Raw genomic sequence first — 24976 nt, 5'->3', positions numbered from 1 at the left:
ATTTCTAGTTTCCTTCTTTCAATACAATAATATCTTTTACTGATGTTTCTTAGCTAAAACTGAGCAATTGGAGACCTAAAGGCAGTACAGTGGGACAATGCCATGAGTGACGTATCTTGTCATTTCCTACCGACTCAAACATCATCATCAGTTAGGCATTTATGTTCAAAGGATTCGAATCAGGTAATCAAATCTATTTGAATACTTGATCTGTCTTTAGTGTCAAATTCTGTACAAATCTCCATCTAAATTTAGTACATAAAGGCCATACTCTTTAATTATGAACTTAGTTTCTCAAAAGATTCACAACAATGAGTTTCTTCTTCCATGTCTCTTGGATGGGGAGAGATCTGTTTTCTACATTGGCTGAATTAATAGCTAATGTACAAGAGAAGTGGGTTTGTTGGTTATTTTCTTACCATAATTGGACTAGCACCTCTTTCTTTTTCACTGTAATGGCTTTCACTAACCTTCCTTCAATACTGTAAACAAACCCACAATCTCAAAAACGGCAACACACAACATCAAGCAATTGAAGTATGAAGTACGCTTTTATCTCACATCTCCACCCTTGTCCATTAGCAGGCCTGAAAGATCAATCCTGGTCAATTCAATCTGATCCCAGTAAAGCACTAATTCAAGTTCCTTTATATGTCGGTTATGATCCTGAAATCTGAAACAGTGGCTGATAGTGTGACAAGTGAAAGGAAAATAATTGCACCATCTCTTCTTCCTCATGCATCACTTTCAACTTTCAAGAATAAGGTGCTTGAACGTGGGTTCCAACTCCACATATCCTAACTTATAGTTATATCTAGTGACATTTCCCTTGTCTGACTTTCACTTTTATCTTTAAACAAATTACGTTAGTAATGAAAAATTAAGTGCTGATATTGATTGTCACTCCCTCCATTCTATTTGTTATTTGCATTTTCACTTACAAGCTTCATACAGTAGCATGAAGTGATAGAATTCAAAGTCAGGAACAAAGTGTCAGTAAAAAGGAGAGGGAAATTTAGTCAATAACCCAGATCAATATGAATTAAAATATACAGAAGAATAATTCATTTACTTATTAATTTATGATGACAGAATTACATGATATAATGACATTTGCCAATGTATATACAAGGTCACAGGATTATAAATTATACAAATGACATAAGAAATTGAAAGTATAAACATTCAGAGTTGCACCGTATAAATAGATATTCACACTGCAAAAGCCAGTTGATCCCTGTAGACAATTTTTTATGGGGAAGTTTACGTGTTAGACCCAAAAAAAAAATGCATCAGTTAATAAAAAGTAGCCATTGGTAAAAATTTTACTCCTTTTATTTAGTTATAGAAGGGCACATAGACCCTTACACAGGTTAAAACATTATCACTATTTCAGCTATTGTGTAATTAGTTTGCTACTTGCTTACATGATAGGATGGAGATATGTGTCCAAAGTGAGAGGTTTGGGACCACCGAACCAGTTGATCAAAAATAAGTCTTCAATATCCAGTTTGTAGAACTGAAAGTTATGATCCTTGGGCCAGTCTATAAGCCACCAAAATTAATGAGGAAGAGTTAGAACTTTTAAGTCACCAAAACTAGTGAAATGAAATGAAATCAAATAATTAGTATTAAGCTGATAGTTTTGTGATTACCCTTCATCTCAGAATGCTTTGAGAACAAGGCACTTTCAGCAAATTTAGCTTCACTAGAATCTCTGTCTACCATCTTCAACTGAGTATAATACAGCAAAAGTTTCAGTAACAATTTAGCCAGGAAAAAAACAGTAGACAAGTAGTTAGGAATCACTTTCTTGGTATAAAACATAGCATTTTAAAGTCTGCAAGGGACTTTATGCTGACAACAGGAAGTCTTTAATGTAATACAAATTTGGTGATAACAGCAAAGTGTTTTACTGACAAGTAAGAATAGCTAATGAACAGATTTGAATTTCTTTGGAACAATATTTTAAGGGTTAAATTTATAATATAGGACGACTGAATTGGAATTATTTGGAATCCACTTGGTTGCTTTGATGACATACATGAAAGTAAGAACACCCTAAGTCATTCTACAGTGGTATAATTCACTCAATATTTAGTCCAACGTTATCGCATCATGATTATTTTCAAATTTTGACCACTACACCACCAAAATTTAGAATAAACAATGCTGCATCTTAGAGAAGTGGGTCTAGAAAACAATAGAATTAGGAAATCTTACAGAAACCCTTTGTCCTATTCTCTGATTACAGCAGAAATCTTTTTCAACTGTCCTCCTACCTTCAAATTTCCTTAATTCCCTTTTTTTTTTAAAGAAAGAGAAAAGAAAAAAAAGATTTATAGAGTTTAATTGGAAAAAGCCATTCTCTTAGAGACAATTGGTGGTTGAATGATAAGGTCCAAGCAAGACATTGAGACTAAGAAAAGCTAGTTTCAAGGCATTGAAACGACTGAGGATGTATAAGACCTAAAGAGAGTCCCTAGCCAAACAAGAAACTTGTCTAAATAAACTAAAACAGCCAATAGGAAACTCAAAACAAAAGAGAACAGTTAAAAATAAACCCTCTAAACTAGGTGAAGGAATTAAATAATCTGATTGAGTAAATCCTGTATTCCTACTTCCTCCCCCAATTTAGGCCATCAAAGCATTGTTGTCATTGTATCTAGGTAAACCAAAGCATTGAGAGGATAAGAAAACCAAGGCCACACCAGCAAACAAGGCGACATAAAAAAAGTGCCTGGAGCAAAGGCCCAATACGTATAACCCAAACCAAGGTTGTAACTAGCATTGTTATTTCTCAAAAACGGAACTCCAGGTCCCAATTCGATTAATTATGGCTTACTTGAGATGCTCTGTGCTCTGATCACAGAGGCAATTATCTAAATAAATTCCAACATCTACACAACTTCTAATTCTAGAGGAAAGCAAGGGGGGGGGGGGGGGGGGGGGGGGGGGAAGGAGGGGGAGGGGGGAAAAGGGGGCAAAACTAGGTGGGTGGGAATGATGGACCCCATTTTTTTAAAAACGACAAAAATAAAAATTAATTTTTTGGAAAATTGGGGGAAGCGCCCCCTCCCCAAAAGTTAGGCACGTAATATCAAATCCTTTGGAAGACAAGTATTAAAGCTAACAGCTACTGAAAAACTATAAGTGGGTAGGAATAAGGAAATATGTATCATTTTCACAGGATATCTGAGAGTTATTTTTGAGCTATTTACAAGAAAGTCAGCTCAGAAAGTGCCACTAAGTTCGAAGCTTAAACAGCATAGATGAATTTTCAGGAATGAAAAAAATTCTTTCTTTCTTTTCCCTTTTTTTTTTTTTTTTTGTGGGGGGGGGGGGGGGGTTAAGATGTAATCTAGTTTTTCATTTTTCTTTATACCTACATCAGCTTGAATTGTTATTTTGATGCATTACTATAGAAACAAGTACTAATCTTCACACCATCTGTTCATAACCATGTTGTTTCTATGTCCTTGTATATTGTTAGAAACTAATATATATATATATATATATATAACATATTTCTGTGGTGATGGTAAAGCAAGTAAATTAAAAATGAAAAAAGGTGAAACTATTCAGAGCTTTGAATGCATAAAGACTCCCTGATTCACTTCTCTTAGACAAAGTTTGGCATCATAATTGGTGATCCAATAGTATAGCTTTATGTGGTGTCAAACTCTTAAATAACTCAATGAAGAATATTCATAAACATGCTAACTTCCTAGATGTAGTGTATGATCATAAAGATGTCATCATGCTAGATTGTAGGTGTCTGGATTACTTACTTCATACCTATGGCTGACAACTTACACAATTTGATTGTAAAGCCACAGTTTATAGAAAGAAGCAGAATGGAAATATGTAAACATGAAATAGAACTTGTGAGAAAAAAGCAGAATGGTGAGTAAAAAGAGAGTACAAAAATAACTGTGAATACAGTATGAACAGATAAGATGACCAGCTTGCTATGATTATCCCCTAACTCACCTTTCCTGTTAGGGTTAGTTTTGCACATGTGGGGTTCTCAGGATCCGTTGTGCCACAAGTCCCAATAGGGTACTCACTAACTGTAAATGAAGACCTCTGATCGTTCAACGCATTTCTGGCAGTTGGATCAAGAGTAGTCAAATAAAAGTATGGTATACCACGGCCTTGATCCGGCAATCCATCGCTGAAGGAAACCACATTCCTGCATGATTTTGAATAAGTAGATAACCATGTCAACAGAGAAGTAACGAACAAATAACCAAAATTGGGCCTTATAGGATAAGTGCCTATAACTTATTAAAAAAGTGATTAATGTTGTTGCAAATAAATAATTTCTCACTCCAGAGAGAACCCTACCCAAATGGAGCTCCTCCCATGTCACTTGAAATGGTACTGCACAAACAAAACAAATAGTTAATGTTTACTTAACACCAAAAATTTTAAGATCCATAGCAGATATAGAAGGAAAAGCTTGAAACTTCATGACTGCCAGGTAATGCCAGGTTAGACCATGTATGTAGTTTCTAATAGCTTTTTGGGTAGCCATCTGATTTATTTTGTCTAAAAGAAGGGCAAGTACACATGGATCCATATGAATACCCTGTATGTATCCAACCTCTTCCCCTGTAGCAGGCCTGTAATAAAACCAGCAGCATAGGGCATGGGAAAAATTATGTGCTGTTACCAGTGAAGCTGTTAGCTGTGAGTTAGCCTGTGTCAACATCAATTACCACTTAAGATATGTGGTGCTGTGGAGAAGGATGGAGATAACAATTAACACTTAACAAATCTATATGAGACCAATTACATTACAATTAGCAAACATAAGAAAATTAGTATTATTTGTGCCAACTGCCAATCATTCTCCATAGATCCTCCAAGAAGACATGAACTTTGTGAACCCTGCTTTGTATTTTGCCATCCTATCCTAGCTTGTCTAAATGTCATGTACCGATCTCTTACAATAACCAAGTGTAACCAATCAAATCCTTTATTCTCATTGTCATGTTGATCCACCTCGTAAAGCTGTTTCAGCTCCAACAGCTAACCAACCTAAACTCATAATGAGGCCCAAAATACTTAACCATCAGTCCCGATTCCTGTAGCCTGAGCGCATGAGGCACAAAAACAAGCATCAAAAGCATAGAAATTGTTTAGATAGAACTTCGTCTCTCTCCACAAATCTTCACTTCGGGTTGGTCTAAAAGCTACAACTGCATTTGCATTTTGATCTTAGTTTCGATATCTATTATTTTGCAATCACCATACTTTTTATCACCAGCTTGATACCCAAACTCTGAATTCTTCACTGAAGTCTTACATATTCCACTGAGTCAAATTACATCCCATGAATAGGAAAATCCACAGACTGAATTTCTATTCCATGAACAGGAAAGATAATTGATCAATAGGATACTTAACCAAGATTTATAAATTTAAATATAAACCCCAAATGGGTTTGCAGTATGGGATTGAAGAACCATATCTTTGATAATCTTTCTTCTTTTTTTTTTTTTGGGGGGACAGACTGAATCATTCCATGAACAGGAAAGATAATTGATCATTAGGATACTTAACCAAGATTTATAAATTTAAATATAAACCCCAAATGGGTTTGCAGTATGGGATTGAAGAACCATATCTTTGATAATCTTTCTTTCTTTCTTCTTTTTTTTTTTTTGGGGGGGGGGGGGGGGGTAAATCAACTGATAATCCAGGGTTACATTAGTAGTAAATGACAGAAATCATAATTACTCACGAAACAAACACAACCATACAAACCGGAAACAGGTTAAAGACTGAAAACAATAGAAAGGTTTTAAAAAAAAAAAAAAGTGTGGCCTTTTAATCAAAATTTCAGTCATAATTGAACAACATAGCCATGATATGGTATGGTTCTTCTTCAATCTTCATGATAAACCAACCTATTCATCAAACCAAAATCTAAGAACACTCTTTTTAAGCAAACATTTCTACTTACTTCCACCGAAGCTGAAAATACCTATTCAGAAGCAACCATAAAGCAAACATTTAGAAGTCTAGATACAAACCAGGAACCTTAAAATTCTGAACGAGGAAAGGGGGCCAAAAGGAACAAGGATGAAGATCATATAGGCACAAAATCAATCCAGTAAGCAAAACCACTGATAAACTCCGAGGTCAAAACATCAAACCAAATGATTAGCAGAATCTATCCAACGATAACACGATATAGAAACACGAAAGTGTAGAGCAGTAATTAAACGAATCTCAAACGATCGTAGAACAGAAGAAGAAAAAAAAATTCAATTGAAGAAAATACCACACAATTGAGAAAACAGAGAATAAAAAACACTGGACACAGAAACGAAAGGAATTATTGAACGGAACAGTACCTCAAAACCCCCCATGAATTCTTCGAGACCAGCCACCGAGCACTAGCAGCAGCATCATTACGGTCGGGTTTCTTTTCGACGAGAAGGCGCCCATGTGCGATAGTAGAAACTTCAAGAATTACTGAAACCAAGAGCAGAAAAATCAAACGATGAGAAGAGATTCTGACTGCCATTTTTCCCTTTCCTGTTCAACTAAATCCTCGCCTTTCCAGTTGCGAAGTAAGCTCTGAGACTCTCAACGCAATCCAATCTGACCTATTTATGCAGATTGGACAGCACAAGTTCCCTATCTACGCAAATCGCCAGTTCACATGATTTGCCATTTCAAGGCAGCCTGTGGAGGAAGGAATTTAGACGGCGCTCTGTCCTTTCTTGCCGTTTTCCGTGAAAATGAAAATACTAACCTGACTAATTTTTCCTTTTTGAACTTGTTTTAAATTCTTCGCTTCCGTGACTTCACGGTTATAGATAGACTTATAGTCAAGGGGTCATACGTCATACCATAAATTTTATTTATTTTTATTAAAGAAATCATATTTTGGGGAAAATATGAGTTATTTTAATTGTGAACATATATGTCTTTCATTGGTATAAATAAATATTATAATTTTCTTTGCTAATGTTTACATGTAAAAAAAAATTATGAAATTTTCTAATGTTTCTGTTTTTTTTTTGTACAAAATTATTGTGTGTTTCACGTGTGAACTTTTCTTATAGGTCTTATCATGCACTCATTATTCTTATTTTATTGTTATGCATGCAAGATGCGTGCTTAATTTTTTATAGGCATCAAATAACACAATTTATGCATTGAAAACACCGTCAAGAAGCATCTTTTCTTTTGTGCATGGCATTGTTTTAAGTATGGATTTGTAATTTGTATATGCAAGTCGTCACCATGGAAGTTCATGACTAGAAAACCTTGTCTATAAATTAAAGTTGTAACTAAAATCCATTGGAATTGTTTTCATTGAGTAATTGAGTTGAGCTCTTCAATTCATCATTCTATTGTGAAACATTTCCTGTGCAACACTCTTATCTAATCTCCGGCACAAAAGGTGTAGAGTATAGTCACTAGGTGGGGCTACACTGATGGAGTTAGACCTTGCGTTAGTATCAACATTGCGTAGCAGGGGGCACATGACGGCCACTACTGCATCTCCTCTTTAAAATGTGGTTTACCCGAAGAAAAAAGAAAGTGTGTAGTGTTAAGTACATTCCTTCTATTTACAACTCCTGTATTAAATTGAGTCCCCTCTTTAAAGTGTGGTGTACTAAAAAAAAAGAGGAAGTGGAGTGGAGTGTTAAGTACATTCCTTCTATTTACAACTCTTGTTTTAAATTGAGTCACCAACCTATTGGAATTGGTCATGTTGAATAATTAAGTTAGGCTTTTCAATTCATTGATCTCTGATAGCAGAGCCTTTCCTTTGCTCGAATGATTTACATTCTTATCTAATCTTGGTACATAAAGTGTGGATGTAAATACATTCCTACTATCTAGAATTCCTGTATTAAATTGAGTCACCAACTTATTGGAATTGATTCGATTGAGTAATTGAGTTAGACTCTTCAATTCATTCATTTCTTGTTGCGAAGCTTTTCCTTTGCTCTATTGATTTACACTCTTATCTAATCTTGGTACATAAAGTGTGAATGTATGTACATTCCTTCTCTTGGAACTCCTAAGTTGAATTGAATCATCAAGCCATTAGAACTGAGCCCATTGAGTAATTGAGTTGGGCTCTTCAATTCATTCATTAAATGAAGAGTGGGTTTGGTTTATAGATTAACAGACCTTGGTAGGGTTAGGGTTCAGTTTAGCCTAAGCATACAGACCCTTTGTAATTTTCTTTTAACTTTTTTATCTTGAGGCACGTCTGGGCCAGCTTATACACACATAGTCAATCCTCAAGTGGGCTTTACCGGGCTAGGTATGTTTTGGGCTCAAACTCAAGTCCCAGGATTTAAACAGACTTGACCCAATCCAGCCCATTGGGTGAGCCAATCGAGCCTTCGTAAAACGACAAAATCACATGATTTGATTCTTGTTAGTTGGAACTTGGAACTCCTTCAACTCAACTACTCCTGCTAGTGTCGAGCGTCTCTGCAACTCAACCTCTTCAGTTCTTCGCTTCCACCATCTCCCAATTCCCACAAGCAGCGAGAGAAGCATGGGAGCATTTACTTACTGCTTAGCAGGAGGAGCCTTCGTGCTAATAGGCGCCTGGGAGGCGCTTGTCTCAATCTATGCTCACTTCAACTGCTCTGCCTCTTCCATCTCTTCTCCTGATCGAGCTACTTCGATAACAACCAGTAAGAAAATAAACGGATCTCTGACCTCCTTTGGCTTTGTTGCTGTTGCTACTCTCTCATTTCTCTTCATTCTCAACTCCGTTGTCTCTTTATTAGACGCCATTCATGCAAACGATCGAGTGGGTTTCGCAATCCAATTAGGAATTGCAGCCATGGCATCTCTTTTCCTTCTCTATTCGGTTGCTGGATGCCTAGTGGTTTTCACCGATTCCATATCGCTACCTTCTTCACTTATGAGTTTGATTTCCCTCATCGCATTCGGCCAAGAATTCCTCCACTTTTACCTTCAAAGGAAAGACCCATCTGGAATCGAGAACCGTTACTTCGATCTGATGCTCCTTCCCGTTGGAGTTTGCTTTATCTCCACCCTTCTCGAATTTGGTTGCTCGAAGTCCACTTTCCCCAGTTTGAGTCGAGGAGTTGCTTTGATTCTGCAAGGTACATGGTTTTTTCAGATGGGCCTTTCTTTCTTTACCTTTTTCATGGCTCATGGCTGTGTGCTGCATGAAAGGAGTCGAGCTAATTACACTGTGAAATGCAAAGGCCACTCTGAATATCACCGGGGAAGAGCAATAGCTACTCTTCAGTTCAATTGCCATCTAGCGTTTCTCGTAATTTTGATCGTCGGGGTGTACTCATTTCTTGCTGGTAAATACGGAATTCGCGGCGATTACGCGGCCTATAAGCCACTTAGTGCAGAATTGCGGAAGATGAATGGTCATTCTCGGTTCACTTTGGATTCTGATGATGAGATTAAAGAGGAAAAGAAAGCGGAGAAGCAGGATTCTCTTGTTCTTGTCCCTGAAACTGGTGTCAATGGTTTCGGCGCTCATGAGTAAGGAGGTCGCATGCCACTTTTCCCCAGAAAGATGAATTTCGTGAAATTCTTTTGTTGTGTAAACGCTTGAATTGCCCCTACTCCTCAATCCTCTCTTCTTTGTAGAAGTGAACTAAATGTACCGTTTAGCCTGCTGCCTTTCTGGAAAAATGTGTGTTACGATTTGTTCAAACTTCTGTTCCGTGTATAGTCAAGGTCTAATGCTACTTTTTGCTCTCCCATTGATTGTTGCATTTTGATTATGTTCTTGAGTTGTTGATCTTGAGTCAAGTGCTTTATGAATGTTACAGTCCCCATACAGAATCGCTACTTCTGAAGTGCTCAAGCTGCTGTGATAAATTTTGTCCGGAGATACACGGAAACCTTGTGATGTTGAGTTTGAATGTATTGAAGAACAAAGGGAAATGAAAGCAATTTTATATTCATTATATTTATCAGAGGTATGCAATTCTTCTTTTGGGGAATAAGAAAAATTATCTCAAAAAGGGGTTTGGAGTACCCTATCAGGATAAGAAAAGATATTCTATCAATGCGCTAATTGAATTTTGACTTTTAAGTAGTTTTAGTACAATCTATTTGTTTTATGTGATAAATGCAGTTTGTAAACTCAAATCTATCTAGTGATTCTTATCTGTGTGATTATTTCGGTTGGTAGACCAGATGAAGTAATGCTTGCACCTCCAGATTTTTTATCCCTCCGCAGGTCATATGATAAAGCCATGGGCAGCTACACTTTGTTTCTTGAAAGAAACAATTATAAATATTTTCTGATAAATTTTTACGTCTACACTTGCTTCAATAAAACATACATGAGAGGAGCTAAGCTGTTTCTTTTCTTTCATAATTTCATTATCTACAATTGTTCTGAAAAGAGGGATTTACACCCATTTCTGATTCAGCTTGGTAGATAATGTTGTTATTGGGTGGCTACATTATGATCCTGCCCAGACCCCATAGTGGCAGTAGCCTCTTACTCTGGTTACACCTTTTTTTTTTTGGTAGATAAGACCATGGAGTCTAAAGGTTTTGACTTTTCTTGTGGCTGCATTTCCCAGTGAATTGTACTGGAAGGGACCTTTGCTTCCACCATTTGCATTCCATGTATCCACTCTCAAAGTAAATGATAATCTCCTTTCAACTCCTGCCAGATTTGGTTCAAGACTTAAACTCATGGGATAAATTCTTTCTCCATTTTTCTGTCAGAAATAAGTAAACCTGAGGCCCTGAACCATCTTATTATCTTCAGTGCTGCCTGCATGCTTAACTTTTTCCCCCAGTCTTAATTATATCACTTGTATTACATTTGGTTTTTGTTACTCTTATTTCTTGTCAATCTTACCTTCATGTTCCACACTTTCTTTCTTAGCATGTCTCTCTTTGAAATGGACAGTCTCCTGGAATCAGAGCATGTCATAAGTCTTGTTCCATTTAGTACACAAAATTTATGAAACTGCCATTACCTCATATTGTTTGGAAATAGTCTGATTAAAGGTCATCTGAAGAGGGCAGGTAAGAATCCCAGAAAATTGCTTGGTCGGGTGAAAGTTTGATCAGTGGCAACAATCGCTTATACACTAATTCATATATATTTCTTCTAGAACGTGAACGTCATTCTAATTGAGTAAGTAAATGAGGTGTCAAAAAATTACAAAGTTCTTCATAAAAATAAAAAAAGGTTCCCTTCTGTGGTGCACTACCAGGAAAAGTAATAAATGACCTACCTAAAGAATAAGAATGTGAGAATGTTAAAGCTAATGGACAAAGCATATCCTAGAAGGCTTGGGTTGTTAATTTTAGCATCTGATTGCCATTATACTCCTGTTACCCAGTTTAAAGCTAAATGGAAAATTACTGACAGGATCTGTTTTTAGGTGCATCAAATATTAATGTTTTGTGTTACTTTATTTCAGGGAGTTAAAAACATCCAGCCTATGAATTTGGTTCAGGTAAGATTTGGTTTTTCCATGGATCATACGAGAATATGCAGTCTTGCACATGCAATTTTTTTATTTGAAGATGTCAAGATTGTGAACATAAATGCTAACAGAGATCATAGAGCAGAAGTATCTGCTTATTCCTTCTCCCCATTCAAATTATGTAGTCATAATTCTTTTTGATAAGAAATGGCTGTAATTTCATGTTTGGTGAAGGGTTATGATGGAACTGGGCTCTTGGCAGTGTTATTGACACCGTAATAAATGAGAGAGTTTAGTGTTGGTGGGTATATTCACTGTTCCTATTTTTCTAGTACTTATCCTGCATGTATTGGCTTCAAACTGTAACCATTCTGTTTGTTCTTTTTTCAATAAACATTTCTGGTCATCATTGTTTGATTCTTTCAAGAATTGTACTCTTTTAGTGAGTATTGAATCTATATACCCATTAATGACATTTTTTTATTTTGTTAAGATATAGATGTTGTGTATTCACAGATGCATGTATATCTGTAATTATATTGTCTCCGAAATGATTTGATTTTGATTATTAAGTAAATGGACATTCTGAAGCTTGATATCCTTTTCCTGTCACCTCGGTAAAGGCAATTACTGGCCTTGAAAAAATCTGCAGGTACATATTTGAGGGCCACTAATGATTTCTAAGTGATTCTCAGGATGCACTTTCAAAATAGAAAATTTTCAGATTCTGATGGATTTGGAAGCTCATTCAAGCCAGCAATGTGAAGAAATAGAGCACTCAAATTGCAAGGTTTTATAATTCCGAATTTGAAGATATCCTATTTCCAAGTTTCTGGAATCTTTTCTGGGCTATTTCAATCAGTGGCATTCATATTTTTATTTTATATTTCATTTGCAGCTGCTGACATTGTTCCCTTGGATGATGTGGTATTCACAAAAGCAAATTAAGCAAATGGTACCAGTTATGTAATAAAACAACCGCTTTCTAGTAATAAAAGAATGAACCCGATGATGTTCAACCTCACCTTTAGAACCTACAGTTCAGCGAGGATTGAGGTCAAGAATGGATGTACAATTTTGCAAAAGGTGAGTGTTATAGTCCAATTCTTCATGGATTGAGGTCAATTTTGATGCTGTGTGTTTTGTTCTGTAATGTTAGTATATGCTCCAACGTGCTACTCTAATAATATCATTCCTTTACTTTTTGGTTTGGTGTATAGATGATGTTCATCATGGTCAAGTTATTGCTATATGATATATATGTTGTACTAAGTTTTGACACCCTGCCCTGTCTCTACCTGGATGTAGCTAATAGAACTTGAAAATGGGATGCTTTTTTTGTCTCTTGTGTCCAACTGAACCTGTGGTTGACTGTTTGGTTTAAGTCTTAATTTGAGTATCCATTGGGTTGTAGTTGTATGGGCCATGGGCTCGGGTTAGTGTTGCAATGATTCAATTGTACTCCCAAATATTCGGATTTAAGTCCTACATGGATTAAGTAATTAGCTCCGAGTTCCTATTTTTAGGAGAACATTGGGGTGTAAAGTATTGTTCCTACCATACATGGTTTAACTTTCTTGTTATCCTTTTCCGGATTCTGCTTATGGTAATCATAGTGGGGGCTTTTATTATCACATATCCTTACCCTGTTTTTTAGTCCTCTAGAATTCTTAGTTTTTGTTTGGGATAATTTATTCACAGCATTGTCTTGTTTCATCTTCAGGGAAAGTGAGGCTGGTGTGGATTCAGGGACGGTAGCATCTTGAGTCTCCTGGAGAGAAAGAAGTCTGCAAGTTTATCTTAACTTAGAACAAAAGAAAGTAGCTCTTTTGACATCACGGGGGCTACGGTTGTCCATAGAAATTCCCAGCAGAAGTCAGTTGGAACTTTAAGTCACTATGAGCTGGGGTACTGTTCTTTGCACCATAATGAATCACAAAGTCCACGGTTGGGACATATAATATGTATTTGAATTTTGGCTTAGTATTTGAAGTGTTTTTAAAGTAATTTGAAGGCATTTCTTTTGGCAAACTTGGGGATTCTTATCCATTATATGTTTGCTTCAAAATGAAACCATTTCATTTTTTCAGATTTTGTTTGAAGTTTTGAAAATTTTGGTAGTAAGTCCTGTATCCCATCCTTTTTATGTTTACTAATTCAGTTCTAGGTCAGTAATATGAAACATGCTCAAGATGTTAGGATCACTTGCAGGTTTATAGGAGAGTGGTCAGATTGAACTGATATGAATCCCAATGATTTGGATCCCATAAGGCAATAGTTGCAGGTTAGTTTATTGTTCTCTTCACCTCTACATTAAGCTCAGGGTGGCTTCATTTATTGAGTATTAATTGTCATATTTTCTTCTCAGGCTTTTCCCACCATGGTGTCAGATGGTAAAATGAATGGATTCTAGCCAGACCACTTCAGATGAGATATGTGCTTGAAGCTTGTCTCTGATCTGGGCAACTTCCACATCAATTCTAACTTCTAATATGTTCATTCCACACCATATTAAACCAACCAAAGAAAGAAACGACTTCCACAGTGGCTATCACTCTAGATGTAACGATTTTGGTTTTAATTTATTAGTTTCTGGTTGTTAACTTGAATTAAGAACTCTATCACATCATGGTGTTTGCATTTCTTCTTTTGGTACACTAAAGAGTTCTTGCAAAAAAATAAAAAATTACAATATATTTCTTTGATGTAAAAATATCAGAGACTATAAGAAAATATAATATATTCATATGAATGAAAAGGAAATACAATATCACAATAAAATCAAGTATTTAAATTGAATCTTCACACAATAGGACACTAGATTGTGAGATGAAGTAGCGAAAATCATTAAATATTTTTGGGATAATAATTGTTTGCCCCGGTAGTTTGATTTTATTACTATTAAAACTTTATTCTTTACGAAATTACTGTTGCCCCCTCCCTTATAACGGTGTTAAGTAGCCGTTAAATTTGAATATGTAATCTCTAATTTGCCCTTCATTAAAATTAAGAAATCAAAAGACCCATCCATGGGGATTCACTGAAGTGAATCCATGGCCCAATCATGGGCTGGTCTCAATAAAGACTGTTTAAGCTGATTCCAAACACGCGAAGCTTTCCAGCTCCCTCCATGCGACCCCAATTATAAAAAAGCAAATTGCACTGACACCCCAAAATGAAGGTTTTAAAACATTGGCACCCCACTTTATGTTTTAAAAACTTAGACACCCCATTCATTAAACACACTAGTCCATTATGTTAGTAAAACCATTAACCACTGATCATTTGTCTGTAATTCCAAAAATGCCCTTATCCAATCTATTCTCTCTCCTCACTCAGATCTCCTCTGCTTCACTGGCACCTTCATCGCCGGTACCACCAGCAACGCCGCCGCCGCCTCCTCTACTAACGCCTCCTTCGTCCTCTTCGTCCTACCCAAAACCATGCATCGTTGGCGACGGATAACTTGCTGGTGCTGTCAAATCTTGCATTTTCGGTGCCGATGAACCTGACGGAGATATGAAACCCTGCATCGTCGGCGATTGAAAACTTGCCGGCTGTATCCAATCTTGCATGTCCGTTACAGGTGAAATTGAAGGCGTCGTCACATCTTGCATATGTGCCGGGGAACTTGATGGCGTCGACGAATCTTGAATAGTCGGCGCTGGTGAACTTGCAGGCTCCATCGAATCTTGCACTATAGGAGGAAGGCTTGTGTTATGCGCTGGTGAATAATGCAACTGGGCCTTTTCTATTTCATTTTAACCTTGTGTTCTCTAATTATTTATGGAAGAAATATTTGGAGGCAAGGACAAAACTGGTTACCTGTCCAGGGTGAACAGCTGCTGGTTGAGTAATAGGTGCATGAAGTTTTCCAGCATCAGCAGTTTCTAACTCCAAGCACACTAAGATCAAGGGGTTGAGATGTCGAAACTTGGGCAGTCTGAAACTGTGCCTGAGGCGGCGGGTTGACAGCCTGATTCATAGATTGGGGTGGGACCCCACCATCTGGAAGTCCGACGGACTGAACCGATCGAAGACGAAGTTTTTCATCCATGGTTGAAGAACAGAGAGTTTTGGCGGGAGTTTCTTGAATCTTGAAAAAGGACGAAGAGGACGAAGGACGCGTTAATGGAGGAGGCGGCGGCTGCGTTGCTGGTGCTACAGGAGGTGAAACAGAGTTGCTGGTGCTACAGGAGGTGAAACAGAGGAAATCCGAGTGAGGAGAGAATAGTTAGGGTAAGGGTATTTTTGGAATTACAGAAAAATAAATAGTGGGTTAATGGTTTTACTAACAAAATGTACTAGTGTGTTTAATGAATGGAGTGTCTGTGTTTTTAAAACATAAAATGGAGTGTCAATGTTTTAAAGTCTTTATTTTTGGGTGTCAGTGCAATTTGCTCTTTATAAAAACTAGATTAAATGTAATTTTATCCTAAACTTCATTTATTTTGAATTAATGAAATGGGCAAAATCCAAATACAATTTGGTTTCCCACCTTCCCTAAACTTCATCTATTTTGAATTCATTCATTTTGAATTAAAGAAATAGGGAAAATTCAAATCCAATTTGGTTTCCCCTTCAAATCCAATTTGGTTTCCCACATTCACTAAACTTCATTTATTTTGAAAATATTTTAGGTGATATTCAGTTTTCAATTTGAGTTGAATTCGATTTTCCTTCCTCTTCGATTTCTATTTGAGTTTTGATTTGGTGATATTCTTTTAGAATAAAATGGATTATAGTTATTTTTTTCTCCACAGTAATTAAGAAGGTATACTATAACTTGACAAAGGGTAATAAGTAAAGAGATAAATATAAGGGTATTTTGAGGTTTAGAAAATTAAAGATTCCACATCATCAGTAAACTAACGGAATTTGACAGTAGGGAGACAATAATAATTGTAGACAAAATTAAAGGTTCGATTAGTAATTTTGAAAAGTACAACTTATATAAGGGATACAATAGTAATAAAATCAAATACATGAAGACAATAGTAATTATTCCAATATTTTTTGATAAAAAAATCATCAATTGATACCGGTAAAGGTAGGAAATTTGGTCTACAGACAATCACGACATATTCCATATTTACATGGATTACATAACTTAAATTTTTATGAGTTAAATAGTGTTTTGACGTAAAATTATCTGTAACTCACACCATTCATATGTTTATCATATTGTATGTATTTAGCGTCAGCATACATATGATTTAAGTTGTCAAATAGTCGTTTCCAACTAATTTTGACTATACTAAAATCGTTCCAATTGAAAATGAGACTTTTTTTTTCTTGATGAGAGAAAATGAGACATTGAAATCATTGGAATTTGATAATTTCAAGAACACTATCCACTGCCTTTCATTCCTCAGTGAATTACACTTTTTAGAATTTGAATCCTCTCCATCTATTTGTTCATATAATTATACATTCACACTCACATGAGTGTATGACTAACTTTACTTTTTAAGGGATTCAAATCCTATAGTATTAGATCTGGAAGTGGAAGTGGAATCCTTGTGAACAGTGTGTTTTTTTTTTGTGTTGTTCATAAGATGGAAAAAGTATTTAAGGATGACGGAAGAGAGGATGACATGACTTTCCCCTTTGTGCTTAAAACCAACAAAACATTGCATGGATTTTGCTATGCTCAGTAGCTGAGCCACGTTGGGACCGGAGGGGGCCATGGCCCCCTGGATTTTTTGAAATTATAAATATTTTTGTTTTTTCCTTATCTCTCTATCTTTAAATGTGAGATACCATTATTTGGCCCCCTCCAAAAATTAAAAATAAAAATTTATGATAGAGATGATGGGTACAAATATCATTTATAATCTTTATCTAATGGTTATCATTAAATCCCTAGTTTTAAGGAATAAAAGGTTAAATTCTAATTAAAAACTAACTCACGATCCATGAATTTCTCCTTATATATTCTCTCCTATTTTCATTTCTATTTATTCTCTCATGAATCTCCTCTTTTATTCCTATTTTTTCTCTTTTTTTTTCTCACACGTCTCATAAAATATTGAAGTAGTTAGCAAATTTTGAAATTTTCCTAAATCTTCTCCACATCAGATATTCACTCTCTCTTTCTCAAATTATTCCTTTCTCTCTCTCTCACACTCACGAATTTTCTATTAATTTACCTAATTTTTAATGTAAACTCCACATTAAAATATAATAATATATTATGATATGGGACCTACAGTGGGTCCCACATTGGCCCACATACATTCGGCTCCCCCAATGTTCAATCCTCCCTGGCTATGCTAGTGAGGTTGACATAGTAGGGCCTGTGGTTCTCAATATTGGATGGATACTATGTAGATTCTATTAACTCTCAGCTATTCAAAACACTATATATGTAATGACTAATTTAAGTAAGAAACCCAATTATTTTATTTATTTATTTATTTATTTTATCTGAAGGTTCATCTGAGCCAGCTTACGCGCACCTCAACTATATCCTCAAGGTAATTTTATAATTAATATAGGTAGGGCCCCATGGCCCGAAGAGGATTCAAACTCTGAGCCATCCCTCGGGGTTAAACCCAATTTTCTTTCAAGAATCCTCATGACGACCATTTGATGCTAGACACCACAGGCACCACCAGGTTAGCGGTACTAGTCAGGACCGTACACATGCAAGTAGCCCAGCCGCGAGTCTCCTTTAATGGTGCATACGTGGTAATACCTGTGGTGCCCACCATTGGATGTATGCCATGTAGACTCAATCTCATCTGGCCAAAACATGGTTTGCTTTACCACCAAATCACTTGTGCCGCTGAAACAAAGATTCCCTAGCGCATCTGTTGAGCCCATGCAACTGAAATTTGAACTATTCAACTGAAATTTGAACTATAAAAGGCGGACTTGCCAAATGCCAATGCATCGCTAAGCACGCTTAATTTACTAATTCAAAAGAGTTTAGTTTGTTCAGTTCAGCGAAACCTAAGAGATCTGTCCCTTAATTCTCTCTTCTCTTTGAATCTTGAACCCTAAAACCAGAAGCACTGACCTCATCACTTCAGCCAGCGTGAATTCCATTTACTGTCATAATGGAGAATAGTAGTTCGTCTGGAACATCATGGGCGCATCAATGGGACTATAGCAGTCCAGATCCAGTTCCTCCGACAAGGAAGACTAGTAAATACGGATTAGGCATGGCCGCCAAGCACGGGAAGAAGGTCGGAGTAGGCTTGGAGAAAACCAAATCCTTCGCTGCAACGGGCTTCAAGAAAATCAAGGCTGGAACCTCTGTTGGCTTCCACTGGATTAAAGACAATTGCCAGAAGAACTAATTGGAGCACCTTTGCTTTATAGAAGCCATGGGAGTCTCCGATCACCTCCCCTGTATATGAACGCATTCTAGTTTCTACAACCCCATGACCCTGGGCGGAGTTCCTTAACTTCTCTTTTCAATTTTCTTTGTTTCATAGAGATTCCATACTGTCAGTTAGTCTATTACACTCTTTCATTTTTATTTATGTTATTAAACTAAGCGATCTCCTTTTGTGGGTTATTCTATTCTTCTGTTTTATCTGTTACAATTTGCAAATAAAATTGTTATTCTTTCTTTCGTTTTGTTCTTCATGCTGTCCAGTCATTGCCATTATTTTTTCCTTTACTTGATTAAATTTAAAGATATTACTGTCTGGATTAAGTATTAAATATTAGAATTTTTAGCGTCGAGTTTTCCACAAAAAAAAAAAAGAAAAAAAAATCAACTAGTCAGTGTCTCTGCAAATAGTTGATGTTAGGGTTATAGAACATATAGGTATTTGGGTTTTCCGGTTTGAACCTCTAGATGAGATCTAAGAGTTGGGAGATACTCACCAAGCAATTCTTGACTTGTTATTAAGGTTATAGTGAACATTCTTGGTGTTCCTTGGGCTATATTTGGAGTGCAAGAAAGAAAAAAAAGTGAGGACATGTGAACTCCTGATTAGCAGGCTCAATCTTTTCCAACTAAGAAAAAGGCTTATTTATAAACAGACTATTGTTAAAGTTAAAGAAAGCTTATTTACAAATTACTAAAGGAAGAAGCGTTCTAGTTCTTACTTGTAAAGTTTACATAAACATAGGAACACTATCAAGCTCAGAGTGCTTAACAGTGCCAGAAGCCAGTAGTAGTTATCTAGTCGGGCTTGGCTGAGGTCATCTGAGAACCAGCTTTGTCTTTGCCGACTTGCACTTGTGAAAATCTCAATGAGTGAGATTAGAATAGCACTAAGAAAGCTCCCCACCCCAAAAACACTAAGATACAGAGCTATGCCCATGGTTCTCATCCTACTAGGCACTTGGGTATAAAAGAACTCTTGCATTCCAACAACAGTAAAGACATCCGAGATGCCAAGGAGAATGTACTGAGGCAGCAGCCAGAAGATGCTCATTGGAACTGTTGAGGACTGTGATCCAATAAGCCCTGATTTACTGATTGCCAATCTCTTTGTTTCAACAATTGCAGCTATTGCCATGGCAGCAATTGAGAGAACCATCCCAATTCCCATCCTCTGCATCACAGTAATCCCTTTATCTGTTCGAGTGATAATCTTTATGAAGGGAATGATCATCTTGTCATATAATGGCATTAGAAGTACTATTGAGATAGTAATGGCAGTCTGAAGTGTTGCGGGAGGGATAACAAAGCTGCTTCCAATTCTCCTTTTCATGGTTGTTCCCTGTTTAGTGAAGAAGGTTGCTGGTTGTTGGAAGACAACAGCAAACATTAGAAGTGTGATCCATATAGGCAAGAGCCTCAGCAGCCTTTTCATGTCAAATGTAACAACCTCACTGTTGGAGTCTTCACCCAAAATTTTTGAGCTATCAGAATCTTGAGTGCAAAGTGGATTACCCTGTTGCCTGGAAACAAGCAAATTTTGCATTAGGTTTTTCCCTTTATCAAATTGAAATCTGGAAGTTAACTACCATGGATCACTGTAACTATACTTCTCTTCTCGGCAGAGTCAAAATTGTGTAGGCTACTATAGGCCTAAAGTGCATAATTTAAAGAAGAGTAGGAAGAAACAGATAACTTACTCGAGCTCAACACAGTCGGAGTCTTTCTTTGGCAAGGTGATCCTGCCATTCATCATTTTTGACACAGTTTCTTTGATGCCTCGAATCATGTCTTCCATGGGTTTCTTCTTACCCTTGGGCTGCTCATGGATGTAGGTTCGAGTCCCACAAGAGAAACATACTACAGAAGCCACCATTGCTATCATAGGAATAGCAAACCCCAATCCCCAACCAAGAGTATCTTGAATATAGGACATTAGAGAAGTACCCAATAGGCTACCTGTACAAATACTGAAATATGACCACTGGAAAAATGAACTTTTCTTCTTTGTATTCTGGTCATCTTTGGTGCAAGGTAGTTCGTCATCACATTCAAGTTGATCTGCTGCAAAGGCCTGCAAGCAAGGGTTGTATCCACCTTGCCCTATTGAAATCAAATAGAGTGACCCAAAGAGACACAATGAGGAGCTGGTTTTGCTAGGAGACAGCCATGCCCTTAGCAGTGTTGTTGACGTCAATGCTGCTAGTCCCTTAAGGAATTGACTAAAAGAAAGTTAGCATTCTATTTCCATGACCATTGTAGCAGCAACTGTGTGGAGCAGGAAACTGAGTATTTCAATATTTAAGCCCTTAAATCTGTAAATGCAGGCTTGAGGCTGTTTAAGAATCACCAACTAGATGAGAAAATTACTAGAGTTCTTCCTAGCTATGTTGGTTAATTTTGTAAGTAGATTTCGAACACTGACATGATCATAATGATCCATATGGATCAAATTTGAAAAACAAGTTCAAATTCCTCTTTTATTTTCTTTGTTGTCTCTCATAAAGTTTCAGCCATTGACCTCCCTGATGTTGCCTCTGTAAAGCAATAGAATGGGAAATTTTGGTCTCACATTTCCTACTGAAAGTGTGTAGGTTGTTGCTCCTATTCCATTTTGGGAAGCTATAAGGGTAGAGTTCTTTTGAAGAAATGGCTACCTATATTCTTGTCTTGCCAGACATTTTGCTGGCTTTGATGATCCTCCATTGCGTATCATCCAATCCAAAAAGCTTGGGATGTTTCATTTTATTCTAAATGCTAGTTTACCTTTCTCTTGCTCTTTGGTTTCTCTCTCTGATTTTAGCCTATTGTTTAATGTTTTGAGAGTTCTAGTTGTTCCAGCGGCTGTTTTGAGAGTTCTAGTTATTCCATTCTTTTGTCCCAAGGCGGCCTCTTAAGTGAGTGCAACAATTATTGGAACCAGTATGCAACATAGGGATGCCTATGAGCTTAAGAAGATTGACTAGTGGCACAACTCAGCCCCACCAAGTGTTTGTTGAATTCTATCCATGTTTTAGGCTCTCCTGTGCTAAATGATTGTTTCATCAAAGTGTTAAGCAGCTGAGATAAGTTCCATTTTTAAAACAAATTAAAAATTCATTGAAAAAAGAAAAAAGATGAGAGAGAGTTACAAACTCACCGCAACATAAAGGAGAGAGGAAGCTATGATGGTGGAATAGCGATCCCAGTAAGAGTCAGCAACAAGTGCTCCTAAGAGGGAGAGGATGGACGTAATTCCACACCAGTTGTTCACAGTTTTGGCTGCTGAGGAGTTGCCCATTTCGACAACGTCCGTCAGATAAGTAATGAGATTGGAAGCCACACCTTTGAATGCAAGCCTCTCCACTCCAGCTATCACTGTAACATCAACCAACCAAACTTAGTTTGCTTTAACTTTAACAGCTTCGTCTCATTCACTGCACCACTTGGGCAGCAAAGACCAACCCATGTATGAGGTGATGAGTAGAGACATTTGGTTTGTATTGATGCTCGAGTGAAAAGTCAAGCCTTCCATCTATCTTATTACTAAGAACAGAGGAGCAGAAAAAAAGAGAAGACAGAAGTGCATATGTGTGTTACCTATAAGGAGAATACATGATTTCCCCAGTCCTTTAGAACTCCTCCCTGTGTCCATGTTGGAAGCAAATGAACTTCAACTTTGAAGAGGAAGGTCTCTGGAAGCCAGGACCAAGAAGACCTTGTTTTTTTCCTCCCTCAAACTTCTTAGGAGGACACCACAGCACCATACACTATATAGGAATCAATCAAGGAATCAAGACATATCCCCGTCACAGAAAAATTTTTCTTGTTTCTTTTTGGTTATTTATCACATAGATTATCATCTGTAAAGCAAGCTTCAACAGAGTTAAAACGACATTGCTTTCAGTTTATATTGCTAGTGTCGTCAGAGTAATGCTATAAAGCATGAATGTCGACATGCAATATCCATTATGTGGCAGATGGAACATTTATTGGAAGGAATCAGAGACCTGCAACCAGCACCTTTAGTATTCTGAAATAGTATGGCTAATGAGCTAATTAAAGTATGAACCAGCAGGCAGCAACCAGTAACAGTAGCAGTAGAAATGAAATATGTTGTGAGCATGGTTCACGCAACTGGACAAATTCTGATTCCAATGCTCAAAATCTTAGCCATTTCAGAATCGAAGAGCTTCACTAAGAATATCTGCCTTTCTTTATGATGATTTGCTGAGATGGAGTAAGCACTTGGGTATGGATGTATATGCATAGGTGGGTTTCTGAGATGGAATTCAACTTTGCTTTATCTAGGTGGGATACCTCACTAATGAATAAAGATCCTAGTTGACACGCACATTTGTTAAGCAAACCCCTTCATTTATTGATGTGATTTGGCCACCACATTAATTTTTTTTTCTTATTGCAGATTGCAGTAACGAAGATGACAAGGCATGGCAACTGAGGGAATTCTTTAAGTTGATAATGGCTGAGTCATAAGGCTAGTGGGTTTCATACCTATGTTTTTACCACCACCTGAGTCCAATTGAACTGAAAAAAAGAGAAAAAAAGGTAACTCCTGTTACCCATCACTTCAAATGACTGTACCATTTTCTACCATATCTTTAATTCCAATATACTCTTCTACCAAACAAAAAAACAGAATCCAAAATATTCAATATTATCTTGCTAAAATGGGGGAAATTTAATCTATATTAAACTATTTAATTACATAGACTAATCTGTATCTCTTAAATTGAAAAGTATGATATATATATGTATTATATTCAAAATATATATTCAGTAAGAGAGGGACAGGTTACACACCCATGATCAGGAAAAGGGGTCTTCAATATACAAGTTGAGTCTGATAACAGTTGAATTGTGTCTTTTATATCAAAATGAAACAATCGACCTCCACTCTTAGTGGAGCGATAATCCAGGATATCATACACCTTACTATTAGTTTGATTTCTAGGGTTCCTAGAGTAATTTTCACCATGTTCTAAGGATTGCTAATTCAATGATAGATTCCCTTGCAAGTAGGGCTTAGGGCTCTGTTTCTAATCGGTAGAACTAAGTGGCCAAATTCCAATCCCTATTTCTCAACCGAGATCAAGCATGCATTCGACATAATTAAGCAATCAAATTCTGATCCCTATTTCTCTAGCAAGATCAGGTGCGTATCTGGGTCTTCTATTTAATGAATTCTAGTCGTCTTTACCAACAAAAAAAAAAAAAAAAAAGGGGTCTTGGATGCATCCAAAAGTTACTGACATAAGAAAGGATTCAATGAAATTACCATTCATTGCCGTTGAAGAATTGTAAGCTTGAGCTTGAGCCTAAAGAACTAATAACGTAGAACAAGTAGAGGACCTCACTTGATGGCAATGAGAATAAGTATACAGTAGAGGGGGAGAAATTTTGTATTTATAACCTTAATGGGTTGGCTTAATTGGCAAGAGACAATGCCTTATAGTTTATCCTTGGAGCTAAGGACGCCGGTATTATATATAAAAACTATATTGTAGATGCATGCAAGGTGTGCATAAACTGGTCTGAATAGACCCCAAATTCATAAGAAAAAAAAAAAGAAGAAAAAAGGAAACTCGTATTTATGATAGACCACATATCTTTTCATTAAAGATAAGTTCCCAAATAATTTATCTCTTTTAAATTCTAACATTATAATGAACTGGATATATCTTAGTATGGTATGGTTTTACAATAAGAATCAGATCTCCTAAATCCATTAGTGGATATGTTTTGATAGAACATTTTATGATAAAAATGAAATATTCCTACATTTGTGTCAAAGAAATGATTTGATAGAATTATGGACAATTTTATGATAAACAAATTAAACATTATCTAAATTTTTTATTTTTCATGGATGAAAGAAAGATGACCATGGATTACTTGTTTATCGTATCAAAATTGTATGTAAAATGCCATATAGTAATTTGTTGTTGACTATTATGTCTATGCTCGATGTAAATTTAGTGCATTTTTCAACTCGTTACCTATCGAAAAAAAGTAATCTAATTAGCACTAAAAAAACATGGTGAACTCTTTCAGAAAAAGATGAACTTGTGCAAGAGGAAGGTGATGAATCTGATAATGTTGAAATTGAACTGAAAAAAAAAGAGTCATGTAATGGTTGTACCATTTACTACCAAAATAATTATCTCATTAATTCCAAAATATTCTTCTACTA

General features: G+C 36.5%; 3 protein-coding genes and 1 long non-coding RNA gene across 4 annotated transcripts; 2 read left to right on the top strand and 2 right to left on the bottom strand.

The window, feature by feature from the left end:
- Positions 1-416: 416 nt before the first annotated feature.
- Positions 417-6795, bottom strand: LOC149020483 (Pyridoxamine 5'-phosphate oxidase family protein). The gene is made up of 6 exons (XM_089148631.1): positions 6369-6795; positions 4351-4386; positions 3994-4195; positions 1656-1734; positions 1428-1545; positions 417-1237 (listed from the first exon to the last, which is right to left on the bottom strand). The coding sequence occupies exons 1-6, from the start codon at positions 6539-6541 to the stop codon at positions 1213-1215; spliced, it is 633 nt and encodes a 210-aa protein (XP_089004757.1). The 5' UTR covers positions 6542-6795; the 3' UTR covers positions 417-1212.
- A 1640-nt stretch (positions 6796-8435) lies between these two features.
- Positions 8436-9948, top strand: LOC149020482 (plant viral-response family protein (DUF716)). Its single transcript, XM_089148630.1, has one exon. The coding sequence runs from the start codon at positions 8543-8545 to the stop codon at positions 9521-9523; it is 981 nt and encodes a 326-aa protein (XP_089004756.1). The 5' UTR covers positions 8436-8542; the 3' UTR covers positions 9524-9948.
- A 13-nt stretch (positions 9949-9961) lies between these two features.
- LOC149020481 (uncharacterized) lies at positions 9962-13273 on the top strand. The gene is made up of 3 exons (XR_016172201.1): positions 9962-12228; positions 12337-12524; positions 13162-13273. It is a non-coding gene; the product is annotated as an uncharacterized LOC149020481 (long non-coding RNA).
- A 5989-nt stretch (positions 13274-19262) lies between these two features.
- LOC149020480 (protein NRT1/ PTR FAMILY 5.9-like) lies at positions 19263-23002 on the bottom strand. Its single transcript, XM_089146929.1, has 4 exons — positions 22363-23002; positions 21923-22140; positions 20484-20992; positions 19263-20306 (listed from the first exon to the last, which is right to left on the bottom strand). The coding sequence occupies exons 1-4, from the start codon at positions 22415-22417 to the stop codon at positions 19502-19504; spliced, it is 1587 nt and encodes a 528-aa protein (XP_089003055.1). The 5' UTR covers positions 22418-23002; the 3' UTR covers positions 19263-19501.
- Positions 23003-24976: the final 1974 nt, after the last annotated feature.

Source organism: Hakea prostrata, chromosome 3, assembly GCF_041222555.1.
Source record: "Hakea prostrata isolate BN-2017 chromosome 3, UWA_Hpros_2, whole genome shotgun sequence".
NCBI lineage: Eukaryota > Viridiplantae > Streptophyta > Magnoliopsida > Proteales > Proteaceae > Hakea > Hakea prostrata.
Note: the sequence above shows the minus strand (reverse complement) of the source record. Positions and strands in the feature narration are given on the sequence as shown.